Below are 13,987 nucleotides of genomic sequence, written 5' to 3'. Positions count from 1 at the left end.
CATAGAATGCATTTTTAACTATTTCAGTTTGATGCCATACTGATGAGAAGGGTGGACAAGTAATCAACAACTCCTCCCTTCCTTATGCAACGAAATGAGGGTTGGAAGTGTATTCAATGCCTGTAACTGTACTATCATCACTGTTAGTTCTCTCAAATTTATTACATCCATTTTTACCATCAGGCGAATTTATATATAAGTGTGAAAATAGCACATGTAAAACAATCTGTGAGAAAAAACTTCTTTTAACAGTCTTTAAAAGATATTAACATGATTGTTCAAATCCATTATCTGAATTATTATCAACTGGTCAAGTTTATATTCTGATCTCTATTGACACTTGTCACTATACCACCATGAAGCTGCCATGAATGAAAAATCCTACCTCAAACTGGAGGAAAAAAAAAATGCCCTTCAAGTAAGTCCAGTGGAGAGAAAATTAACGAGCATGAGAGTGAGAAAGAAAAGGCCACAAATAAGCAATACAGTACGAGACAGCAAATGGCTGAAGCAATAAATCTTTGAATTGTGAATTTAAGTTTGCAGCTTAAATTCACATAATTTTAGGAATTTTCATCTGATAAAATTATATGGAGTACTTAGTACTGCACACGATGTCCAATTACAGTGTATTCTCTGTTACTTAATAAATTTATTGCTTATAAATGTGTCATGAGTATTTCTTCAGAACCAAAATTTCAAGGTAAAGAGATACGGCACACTGAGATTATTTATAAGTTACTGAATTGCAAAACTGACATACTTTGTACTTAAGGGGAAGAAATTATAAGAATTATTTTTTAAAGCTTTTCATAATTCATTTTTGGAGGACTATTTTAGCTGTTGAACATGTTATGACCATATGGATACATTTTTTTATTGAAGAGAATATGACAATTGATTTTAACTTTTAGAATCTAAATATTGAAGGAAAATTGGAAGCGAAAACACCATTTACTTCCAATGCTTAATTCAATCCTATGACCTAAATAGAATAGGCTGGGATGTTCCTTATCTGGTTAAATATTTTAAAAAATGAGGTATCCTGTGTTTATTAAACTAATCAGAACTTATAAACTTAAATATATAGGCTGAATTCATCCTCCTTTAAAATACTTTCAAATATGAGATTACACGGCTCTCTGTTAAATGAACATATTTTCTGTGTTTTACTATGTTTCTGACTTTCGGCTATTTAATATTTTAAAATAAATTTATTGAAAAGATAGTTTTAGTGCCGAAAGTTAGTCTCTGGCACATGGATCACACTTAAGAGAAAAGCAAAAAGGAACATGTAGATGAGTAAACAGTTTGCCAAATAAAATGCCTAAATGGAGACTAATTTTACCCATTAGAAGAACGTTATTTAAAATAAATTCCCTTCAACTGTTTTTTTGTTTTTTTTTTTTTTATACGTTCTTGACCATTAACCATGCCATATGCAATACTGTTTTTAAACTTGGGCAAGAGAGGTCCCTTCCCTGATCCCTTCGTCTGACCATTCTGTAGCCCACCTCTTGCCCAGGGATGTGCCTGCTCACTTCACCTATGAGATCCTAGACTAATTTCCAGCCCACAATGTGGTAAGAACTGAAATTGGGAGTAAATCTTTCAAACTTCTAGAGTAACTTGAAAGAGTAATTCTGTCTGGTGAATTTCATAATAAAAAAACTTGGAATGTATTTATATGTGCTTTTATTTCATTTTCCTAGAAATTTTTTTTTCATTTTGTATAAGTATCATTTCAAGACGAATTAAAAATAAAAACAAATCTTCTATTTTATAGTTTGTTTAAAAACTACTGTTCCACAACTCATTGGTACCTGGTACCCTGGAATTTCCTGCTACCTGAACCTTCATAGGCCTCTTTTCCAGGTCCACATTCTCAGGGTCAGAACACATGACCCATATGTGCACTCTTAGACCCAGTGGGCAGTGTTTGCAGGGAGGTGTGGCAGCTTGAATGTGTAGGCTGGGAAGTCTACATGTATCGTGAAGGATGGAGCTGAGTTTGGGAATAGAGGGTGGCCAGGTGCAGGCTGGGGCTGGGACCACTTTCCTACACCTTCATGTCCCAACAAGAAAATCACACAAGTCCCAGAATTCTAAATTTAAACTTGTCCTTCTAGGTTGTTATGAAAGTGTATTTGTCAAGGTAGGAGGATGGAACATATTGTATTTAACAATATGTAGCTTAATTTATAACTTTTAATATTTAGACATTTGATATGTGAGATTCTGTCTGTATTCTTACTCTGAGCCTTGCAAATGTCCAGATGAGTGGGCCTGCTGTTGAGAAAGCTAAACTTATTAAAAAATATGTCTCAGGTACACTCAAATTTATATCAGCTTCTTTGGTAGATACAAATCCAGTGGGTTCTCTTATCACAGACTCTTAGAGTTCAGAGGAAACTTTGACCTAACTTCAAGTTTGTAAAATCTCTGTTAGCTAGTCAGACAGCTTTTATTCGAACACCTCTAGGAGGTAGGTGCTACCCAGTTCTGTTGTAGTCACACTTACTCAAGGAAAAGAAAGTTATATTTTCAGAAATGTGTAATTGTGTTCTGAGGAAGAAAAGCAGGTTTAAGAAACACATTTCTGGTTACAGACAGACAAATATAAAAAAAATCACAGATTTTTCAAAATTAATACAACTTCTCAGAGTGAAGGAATTATAACAAGTAATGAAATAGAACTACTGTGTAAACTAGGGACAATATGATGACAGGAATGTGAGAAAAGGAAAATGTAATGTTTTTTTCATTTATTCTACCAGCAGCAGAAGCTTAGTCTGTAAAATACAGCTATTTCCACTTGACTATTCATTCAGGTCATAAGACCTCTTTTCATTAACGTATTTGCTCTTTATCTGGTCTTATGTTGCCTACCTAACTTTGGGATCATCCTCAAAAAAAAAAAAAATCAATTGTGAACCTATTTCTTTCATTTAATTATCCAATACTTCTCATGTCATCTGCTACTTGATCCAATTCATACAACACAGGATTATAAAAATCACTTAAAAAATTTATTCACCCTGTCTCCCAAAATAAAAGGAAATAGAGACATTATCTGCACTTGATAAGAATTTTGAAAAGCACAGAAAATACACTAATAAAAATTTTACTAGATCTTTTTGAAGCAACTGAGGTCAAAATTCTTAAAAGAAGGTGTGCAGAAACTGAAGGACTGTGGCATGTTTACAAAGAGGTTCTTGTGATTAGCGAAGAGTTCATTTTTAAGAAAGTGTATGGCTATATTTAAAATATAAAGGGGTTTTCCTCTTAGTACTTAAAATTATATAGTAAATATCATTGCCTTAATTCTTCTTACTTTGAGTTTTGCAAAAACATAATATGTATGATTATGATGTCTGCATATAAAATGTGTGTGTGTGTGTGTGTTTGGGTGTGTGTGTGTGTGCGTGTGTGTGTGTGTGTGTGCGCGCGCGCACTCATGCGCTCATCTCATAGTCTTCTGGTTATTTAAACATAATGTATTATCTTTCTTACTCTCTCTTAGCCCTCCCACACTCTCACTAAGGGACCAATTTAGATCCAATGATTGAACAGTCTAAAAAGTAATGGTCACAGAATAAAGCTTTAATTTTTATTTCCACTGGAGGTGAAGTACTCAATGTGAACTTTGAATATGATAGTATAGGGAAATCCATTTGGAAACTTGGTATTCTTTTGAAAATAATAATTAATAACCATTCTGTGTTATTAATACAATAATTTATTCTATGAAGAAAATATCAACAGGTATATCAGAATTCATTATTGTCTACATAATTTTTTAACATTAGAATAGATTAAATTATATGGTTCAAACATAATATTATTTTTTTCTTTTAGCATGTGGGACTGTACAGATTACTGTTTAATCCCAATAAATGTACTCTTTTATGCTTACCATTTCTAATGGTTGGGTATTTAAGATAATAATTTTGATATTTTCCTTCTGTGTCTTATTAGATTACTGTAAATTTGTATGTCTATAACCTTTCTGCTTGTAGTTTTGTGATATTAATTATCTCATAGATTCTTTAAGGCAGTGGCTAAAGGAGTATACAGCATCCCTGATCTGGGATATTAGTTGTACAAGATGACATCTATTATTTCATTAGATTCTGAAATGCTAAGTTTTATTTAGTGGTAGATATAGTAAAAAAGATGTTTAAGAAATATTCTTCAGTCAACTGACTAGCTATCCTGCCTTTCCCTGTCCATGCTTTGAAGAATCTAAACCTGAAATCTAGTCCTCTATCTTAAGCAGTAAAAAGGAAAATATGTTCCATCACATACATGTTTTACAGTCTCATTTTTGAAGTACATATAATGTGATCTATCAAATAAACATGTAGAAAGATAGGTCTCAGAATGTGTGAGGATAACTTACAAAATTTGCTATATTATCATTAATGCCCAAGAAACTTCAACTTTTCTAAAGTGTCAGATAAAGGAACAAATATATGTATTATTTGGGAAATAATAAATTTAAGGAATAAACCAAATTTTGTGTTGTATAATGTGTCACATGCCTATAGGCCCAGGCAGGCAATGCAAGGGTTCTTAGATGCTCAAGTGAAAAACGAGACAAGGTTGAAGGGCCATGAGAACCTATGGGCTCTCTAAAGAGGGCAGAAGAGAGTTCCAGCAAATTTTGCCATGTGATAATCCAGTCCTAGTGTTGCCAGTCTGTCGAAAGAAACAATAAATTCAGATTTTTTATATGTAATTTTCAATTATTTAAAACACTGTATAGTTGACCCTTGAAGAACATGGGTTTGAACTACACAGGTCCACTTATACATGGATTTTTTTTTTCCAGTAAATACTACAGTACTACACAATCCATGGTTGGTTGAACCCATGTATGTGGAACTATGGATATGGAGGGCTGACTATGGGATTTGGGCATGTGCAGATTGTGATATATGTGACAGTTCCTGGAAACAATACCCCGTGGATACCAAGGGATGACTGCACTTCCCAAACAACAACCGAAAAACATACTTACTGATCATATTAGTTCTGTGGCTGTCAATTTCTAATACAATATTACAGTATAATGAAATCCAAACTATCAGGTACAAAACCACAAAGAAATCTAGGAGGAACTATATATAATTTCTGAAAGATATTAGTCTAGCGTGGTGAAATGTCTACCAGGTACATCATCCTGATAAAAATGCTGAGTATTTTTAGGGGGTTGGAGTTACACATAATTTGAACAACATAAACAAATATACAGAACATGTAAAGCAATGGCTCTTTGTCCATCATTATCTTAGGAAGCACAAAGTGGAATTGTAGTAGGCTCAGAGATAAACAACAAAATTGTGGTTGATCAATGATATCCATGTAGTAGGTGGAGGAGAGAAGTTGAAGTTGAGGTCAAGAATGCATAAAGATAAGTAAGAAGAGAAGGGATTTTTTTTTTCCTGAAAAGATAACAACTAAGATGGAATAGTATTGGGTCTACAATGTACACATAAGGTAAATCTTTGGTGTTATTACAGGATTCTGCAATAACAGTACTATGAGAACTTCCTGTAAAATTAAAAAGAAAAGGAAAGGAAAGAGGAGGAGAGGTTTGGAGGCCAGCAGGGATTACAAGTGCAGCCCCTCAGGACTGTATATATTTGCAAACTTTAAAAGCTTCTGCCTGAGGGTCTGGCATCCAATCAGCCTGAACCTAGGTGATCACTGAATTCCTTTCTTTGGAACACTGACAAGTCTTGGCACATGCTGAACAGCAGGGGGAAATCAGGAATAAATAAGGCAGTATATACAACCAAAAAGATTTAAGAGACAACAAAGATCTAGGGCAGGGTTGAATGAGAAGGATCATCACCTACACAAAGTCACTACTTCAAGACTGATAGAGGTAGCAGTTTTGCCTAATATATAGAAACAGACACAGAGAATTAGGCAAAATGAGGTGACAAAATATGCTCCAAACAAAAGAACAAACAAAACATCAGAAAAAAAAAACCTTAATGATATGAAGATAAGTAATTTATCTGGTAAAGAATTCAAAATGATGGTCATAAAAGTGCTCACTGAACTCAGGAGAAGAATGGATGAACACAGTGAGAACTTCAACAAAGAGTTAAAAAAATATAAGAAAGAATCAATCACAGCTAAAGAATGAAATAACATGAGTAACATAAATTAAATGAAAAATACACTAAAGGGAATCAATAGCAGATAAGATGATACAGAAGAAGGATTAGCAATCTGGAAGACAGGGTAATGGAAATCACCCAATCAGAACAAAAAGGGGAAAAAAATTAAATATGGATAGCTTAAGGACAACATCAAGCACAAGAATATTTGCTTTATAGGGATCCCAGAAGTAGAAGAAAGAGAGAATGGGGAACAAATGTATTTGAAGAAATACTGGCTGAAAACTTCCCTATCCTAGAAAGGAAACAGACATCCAGATCCAGGAAGCACAGAGAGTCCCAAACAAGATGACTCCAAAGAGACCTACAAAGAGACACATTATAGGTAAAATGTCAAAAATTAAAGAGAGAGTACTAAAAGCAGTAAGAGGAAACCAACTAGTTAATATAATGGAAGCAATTTTTTCAGCAGAAACTTTGCAGACCAGAATGGAGCAGCATGATATATTCAAAGTGCTGAAATAAAATAAAACAAACAAACAAACAAAAATTTACAACCAAGAATATTGTATCCAGCAAGGTTATCATTCAGAATTGAAAGTGAGATAAAGAGTTTCCCAGACAAGCAAAATCTAAAGGATTTCACCACCACTAAACTGGCCCTGCAAGAAATGTTAAAGGGACTTCTATAAGTTGAAATGAAATGGCACTAATTAATAAGAAAACACATGAAACTAAAATTCTCACTGGAAAAGGCAAATATATAGTAATGGTAGTGGATCAATCACTTATAAAACCTGTGTGAAGGTTAAATGACGAAAGTTAAAAAAAAAAAAACCTATACAATAACTAGAGAAGACACAAAATAAAAAGATGTAAAACATGATGTAAAAGACATAAAATGTGGAATCAGGGAATAAAAATGTAGTATTTGTAGAATGCATTTGAACTTAAGTGACTATTAACATAAAATAAACTTTTCCATATATAAATAGTTATATATGAACCTTATGGTAACCACAAACCAAAAGCCTATAATAGATACAGAGAAAATAAAGACAAAAAAATCCAAACATGATACTAAAGAAAATCATTAAACAATCATCAAACAAACAAAAAAACCCAAGACCCATCTATATGCTGCTTATAAGAGACTCACTTCAGATCTAAACACACACAGACCAAAATTGAAGGAATGAAAAAAAATGTTTCATGCAAACAAAAATAAAAAGAAAGCTGGGGTAGCAGTACTTACATAAGATAAAATATACTTTAAAATAAAGACTGTAACAAAAGACAAAGAGCATCACATAATGTTAAAGGGATCAATCCAACAAGAGGATATAGCATCTGTAAGTATCTATGCACCCAACGTAGGACCACCTAAATATATAAAGCAAACATTAATAGACATAATGGGAGGGGTCCAGAAATCTACATTTTAAAAAGTGCACCAGGTAATTGTGATGCAAAAGACCCCATTTTTGAGAAACACCTCACTGATAAAGCCTGTATTGCAAACCAACAGTTATGAAAGGAATACTGAGAGAAAGCATATCATAACCTTTTGAGGTTCATCACAGAAAAAAAATATATACATGCCCTGGACATTTCTTCTTGCCACTACCAGAGGTAGATTATTGGAATGGATAGCCAAAGGATTTGGCGGTAAGTTCCTAACATTTCCCGTTTCTCAATTTATGTTCATTCTTTTTGTTCACATTAAGAACCTTTTCAGTATATTAGCTCAACTCTGAGAGCTGTTCATTGCTAACTACTTCACGTCAAACCACTGATAAACTCTCAACTACAGATCTTGATGACCAGGTCTTTATTATTGTCTCTGGGATCAATTTCATGATTGTTTTTTCCAGTCTATTCTAAAACTCTGTGAGGGCAAAGGTATTTTCCAAAATAAGGCCAATCAGCCACTCTGCAATTTCACCCTAGGCCTCTTTTGCCAATGAGTTCCTTTCTGGAAATGGATTCTTAAGTAACTGTGTTTGGATCAAGTACCTTAAGCACCACTGAAGAAAGACTAATAAATATACTATTTGCAGGTTGATGATCATAACTAAGGTAGTATGCTTCTTCTGTTGGTGATAGTAGGAAGAATCAATGAAAGAAAAAAAAGTAAAATTTCATACAATTTTATAAAGACCTAATAGGCTAAGTCAAGAAAGAAACATTGAGAACTTACACTTGGAGCACTGTCCTTGGGTCTCCAACTTCGCTCCCGTCACCAATTGTCAAGGTGTCATAGCCAATTTCCAGATCGAATTCTTCAAAATTTATCTGGATAACCTAGCAATAAACAGAAACAAACATCTCAAGTATATTTCATTATATAATAAAAGCAAACAAAAATGCACTGTGGACATACTATATATCTATAGATCTATAATTATCTGTATAAGAATTTCAAACTATGGCAGGAGATCATGTGAGACTATTCCTATCAATCATTATAACATAATTTTTATTTACTCTATTGTATCTTCTGTAATAATTTTTCAGTGAAATGGCATGGCTTCTGTTTATAGGACACTCTTATTTGAGGAATCTGAATGCAAATCTAATTTAAGAAGGCTTTATGAAAATGTATAGGTACCTGAAGAGTGGTTACATTTGCATATATTTTTATAAGCTAGCACAGAAAAACACAGAGTATACTACTTCTATGAAATAGTAAAGCTTAAAAAATGTTAGAGCTAAATTTGAATCTAGATCACTAAATTTAAAGGCATCAGGTTTATTTTTGTGTATCCTTTGGTAACAGAATCCCTCATATATATTATATTTTGCTGGCAAAACTAGGAGCACAATTCTTTGGGAGACACATTATACCATAACAAAAAATTAATATTAATTCTTACCAAAATATACTCATGTATTCATTTATTGTTTATATATCTATGTAAAAATTCATATTTAATTAAATTGCAATTCTTAAATTAGAAACCCAATATTAAAGAATAACAAATCAAGAATCCATATAAGAAGAAATTACATAAATATCATCCTATATATAATCATGGCTTGAGCAAAAAATAATTTATAATAAAGTATTATTCAACATGAGTTAAAGAAAATGAATGGCTGAGATTACCAATAGTACTAGAGAATAAATGAAAAAAAGCTTTAAAATTTTTTAAATTATTATTTAAAAACTAATTTTTATAATTGTTACTTTGGTATCATAAAAAGAAATTCTTAAGAAAATTAGGGATTTCATACCCTGACTCTTTTTAGCTTTGTAACAAAAAAACAAATTTTTGATTATGTCTATTTCTTGATTTTTAAATCATTTTTTACTAGCATTAATTAAAGCCACTGTTTTGGTCAGGTTTAAATGCAGAATATATAAAAACACTGAATTTTACATGGCTACAATTTAAAAGTAAATGTTTCCCTGTTCTACACTGAGTTAAATGTAAGTATTCTCAATTAATAATTGCCTGTTAATAGAGATTAAGTTGTTCCCATTTTTTTGCTATCAAAAGCAACATGGTTACAACCAATCTTAAATATTTTCTGGCTCAAATGTACAAGTACTAGCTTATATATGTACTTATGAGTGCAATTTCTGGATAATAACAAAGCAAAAATTATATTTCATAATATTGTGCCATATGATTTGGAAATTATTTTACCAATTTAAATGCCTACAACTTGTGTGCATTAGGTTTCATTATTTCTACCAATCTAGAGGGTGTAAAAAATGACTTTTCTTTTGCATTTTCTTCATTAGTAATTAAGTTCTTTTTTCATATGTTTGTCATTTATGTTCTTTTTCAGGCTTTCTGTTTTTTTCTTCTTGACTCAAAGTTATTTTAATTTTCATAGAAACATGTCAATGCTGAAAAAGTTTTCAAATTTATTGTCATATAATTATTTGCTTTCTTTTAGCCTATGTTGTCTGTACTCTTGTCCTATTTCTATTTCTAACATTATATGTCTTCTCTATTTTTGTTTACTATTTTTTATTGTGCTAACTATAATATATATTAAAAAATCAATATTAGCTATTTTTAAGTGTACAATTCAGTGGCATTAATTATCAATATATTCACAATGCTATGCAACCATCACCGTCTTTTTCCAAAAGTTTTCCAAACCAAAACCTTGTTACCATTAAGCCATAACAATAACTCCCCATTTTCCTCTTTCCCCCATCTCCTGGTAACTTCCAACATACTTTCTGTCTCTACAAATTTTCATATTCTAGATATTTTATGTAAGTGGAAAAACACAATATTTCCCTTTTTGTGTCTGATTTACTTCACTAAGAAAAGTCTTTGGGGTTCATCTACATTATAGCATGTATCAGAACTTCATTCCTTTTTATGGCTGAATAATAGTCCATTGTATGTATACACCTAATTTGGTGTAACCATTACTCTGTTGATGGACACTTAGGATGTTTCTATCTTTTATCTATGGTGAATATTGCTATTATGATGGTGTAAAAGTACTTATTTGAATCCCTGTTTTCAGAGTGAAATTACTGGGTCATATATTTAACATTTTGAAGAACTGCCAAGCTGCTTTCCAGAGCTTCTGAACATTTTAAATTTCCACCGGCCATTCATAAGGGTTCCAATTTCTCCATATCCTCACCACATGTTATTTTCTGTTTTGTTTTTATCATACCCATTCTGGTAGGTGTAAAGTGGTATCTTACTGTGGATATAATTGCGTCTCTCTAATTAATGATATTGAGCATTTTTTCATGTACTTATTAACCATTTGTGTATCTTCTTTGGTAACTGTCTATTCAAGTCATTTACCCCTTTTTATTTATTTCTCTTTTACCCCTTTTAAAATTAAGTCATTTGTTTTATTGTTGTTGAGTTTAACAGCTCTTTACATATTCTAGATATTAATCCCCTATCAGATATATTAGTTGCAAATATTTTCTCCCATTATGTGAATTGTCTTTCTGCTCTTGTGATAGTGCTCTTTGACACCACAAAGTTTTAATGTAATGAAGTTCAGTTTACCTATTTTTTATTTTGTTCCCTGCGCTTTTGGTGTCATATTTAAGAAACCATTGCAAAATCCCATATCATACAATTTTTTTCTATGTTTTCTTCTATGAATTTTATAGTTTAAGCGCTTAAATTTAGGTTTTTGATCCATTTTGATTTAACTGTTGTATACAGTGCAAGTAAAGATCAAATTTCATTCTTCTGCATGTGGCTATCCAATTTTACAAGCACCATTTATTGAAACAACTATAGGCAAACCTTGCCTTATTGCACTTTGCTTTATTGTGATTGGCAGATATTGTATTTTGTACAAATTGAAGTTTTGTGGCAAAACTGTGGTCAAGCAAGTATATCAGCACCATTTTTTAAACAGCATTTGCATACTTTGTGGCTGTGTCATGTTTTGATACTTCTCACAATATTTCAAACTTTTTCATTACTATTACATTTATTATGGTGATCTGTGCTCAGTGACTTTTGATGTTTCTTTGTAATGGTTTTGGGGAGCCACAATCCACACCCACATAAGACTGCACACTTAAATGATAAATGTTGTGTGTGTTCTAAGTGCTCCACTGACAGGCTGTTCCTCCATCTTTCTCTATCTCTTTGGGCATCCCTATTACCTAAGACACAATAATATTGAAATTAGGGCAACTAATGACCCTACAGTGGCTTCTAAGTGTTCAAGTGTAAAGAGGAGTCCCACCTCCCACACTTTAAATCAAAAGCTAGAAATGATTAAGCTTAGTGAGAAATGCATGCATTTCGAAAGTCGAGACAGGCCGAAAGGTAGGCGTGCTGCATCAGTTGCAAGTTGTAAATGCAAAGAAACTGTTCTTGAAGGAAATTAAAAGTGCTACTCTAGTGAACATATGAATGATAAGGAAGTGAAATAGCCTTACTGCTGATATGGAGGAAGTTTTAGTGGTCTAGAAGGAAGTTCAAACAAGTCACAACGTTCTCTTAAGTAAAAGCCTAATTTAGAGTAAGGCCCTAACTCTCCTCAAATCTATGAAGGCTCAGAGAGGTAAGTAAGCTGCAAAGAAAAGTCTGAAGCTAGCAGAGATTGGTTCATGAGGTTTAAGGAAAAAAAGCCATCTCTATAACATAAAAGTACAAGGTGAACAGCAGAAGCTGCAGCAAGTTACCCAGATCTTGGTAAGAAAATTAATGAATGTGGCTACACTAATCAACAGATTTTCAGTGTAGACAAAACAGCCTATATTGGAAGAAGACACCATCTAGGACTTTCACAGCTACAGAGAAGTCAATGCCTGACTTCAAATCTTCAAAAGACAGGCTGACTCTCTTGTTAAGGGTATATGTAGCTGACTTGAAGCCAATGCTGATTTACTGTTCTGAAAACCTTAGGAATCTTAAGAATTATGCTAAATCTACTCTGCCTGTGCTCTATAAATGGAACAATAAAGCCTGGAAATAGCACATCTGTTTACAACATAGTTTATGGAATATTTTCAGCCCACTTTTGAGACCTACTGCTCAGGAAAGAAAAAGATTCCTTTAAAAATATGATTGTTTATTGACAATGCACCTGGTCACTCAAGAGCCCTGATGAACCTGTAAAACAAGATTAATGTTGTCATGTCTGCTAAACAACATCCATTCTGCAGCCCATGGATCAAGGAGTAATTCTGACTTGCAAGTCTTATTATTTAATTAACACATTCTGTAAGACTGTATCTGCCATAGATGGTGGTTCCTCTGATGGATCTGAGCAAAGTAAATTAAAACCTTTCTGTAAAGGATTCACCATTCTAGATGCCATTAAGAACATTTGGGATTCACGGGAAGAGCAAAATATCAACATTAATAGAAGTTTGGAAGAAGTTGATTCCAACCCTCATGGAGGACTTTGAGGGGTTCAAAACTTCAGTGGAGGAAGTCACCGCAGCTGTGGTGAAAATAGCAAGAAAATTATAATTAGAAGTGGAGCCTGAAGATGGGACTGAATTGCTGCAATTTCATGGTAAAACTTTTAACAGATGAGAGTTGCTTCTTGTGGATGAGCAAAGAATGTGATGGAATCTCCTCTTGGTGAAGATGTTGTGAAGATTGTTGAAATGACAGCAAAGGATTTAGAATATTATATAAACTTACTTGATAAAGCAGTAGTAGCATTTGAGAGAACTGACTCCTATTTTGAAAGTTCAACTGTGGATAAAATGCTATCAAAACACAGTGCCTGCTACAGAGAAATCACTGGTGAAAGGGAAGAGTTAATCAATGTGGCAAACTTCATTAATGTTTTATTTTAAGAAATTGCTACAGGGACTCCCCTGGTGGTGCAGTGGTTAGGAATCTGCCTGCCAATGCAGGGGACACGGCTTCGATCCCTGGTCTGGGAGGACCCCACATGCTGCGGAGCAACTAAGCCCGTGCGCCACAACTACTGAGCCTACCCTCTGGAGCCCATGAGCCAGAGCTGCTGAGCCTGTGTGCTACAGCTACTGAAGCCCACACACCTGGAGCCTGTGCTCCCCAACAGGAGAGGCCACCACAATGAGAAGCCTGCACACCGCAGTGAAGAGTAGCCCCCGCTTGCCAGAACTACAGAAAGCCCGTGTGCAGCAACGAAGACCCAATGCAACCAAAACTAAATAAATAAAATTGATTCTTTAAGAAAAAAAAAAAAAAAGAAATTGCTACAGCCACCCCAACCATCAGCACCACCACCCTGATCATTCATCAGCCATCAATATCAAGGAAAGACTCCACCAGCTAAATTATTATGACTCACTGCAGGCTCAGATTATGGTTAGCATTTTTAAAATAGTTTTAATAGTTTTTAGTGTACAGATCTTTTACCTCCTTGGTTAAATTTATTCCTTAGTATTTTAT

The 13,987-nt window shown here is 33.5% G+C and overlaps 1 protein-coding gene across 3 annotated transcripts in view; it reads right to left on the bottom strand.

Moving 5' to 3' along the window:
• Window positions 1–13,987, bottom strand: part of CSMD3 (CUB and Sushi multiple domains 3) — a gene marked incomplete at its 5' end in the record, with an annotated part of 1,071,061 nt that overhangs the window by 559,235 nt on the left and 497,839 nt on the right. For all 3 annotated transcript variants that reach the window (XM_079901374.1, XM_079901375.1, XM_079901376.1), the window contains one exon: window positions 8,335–8,438. In XM_079901374.1, coding sequence (XP_079757500.1) covers window positions 8,335–8,438 — 104 coding nt within the window. The remainder of the gene's footprint in view (window positions 1–8,334; window positions 8,439–13,987) is intronic.

Source organism: Stenella coeruleoalba (assembly GCF_951394435.1).
Source record: "Stenella coeruleoalba genome assembly, chromosome: 17".
Taxonomy (NCBI): domain Eukaryota; kingdom Metazoa; phylum Chordata; class Mammalia; order Artiodactyla; family Delphinidae; genus Stenella; species Stenella coeruleoalba.
The sequence above is the reverse complement of the archived record's forward strand: the minus strand, read 5'-3'. Positions and strand labels throughout refer to the sequence as shown.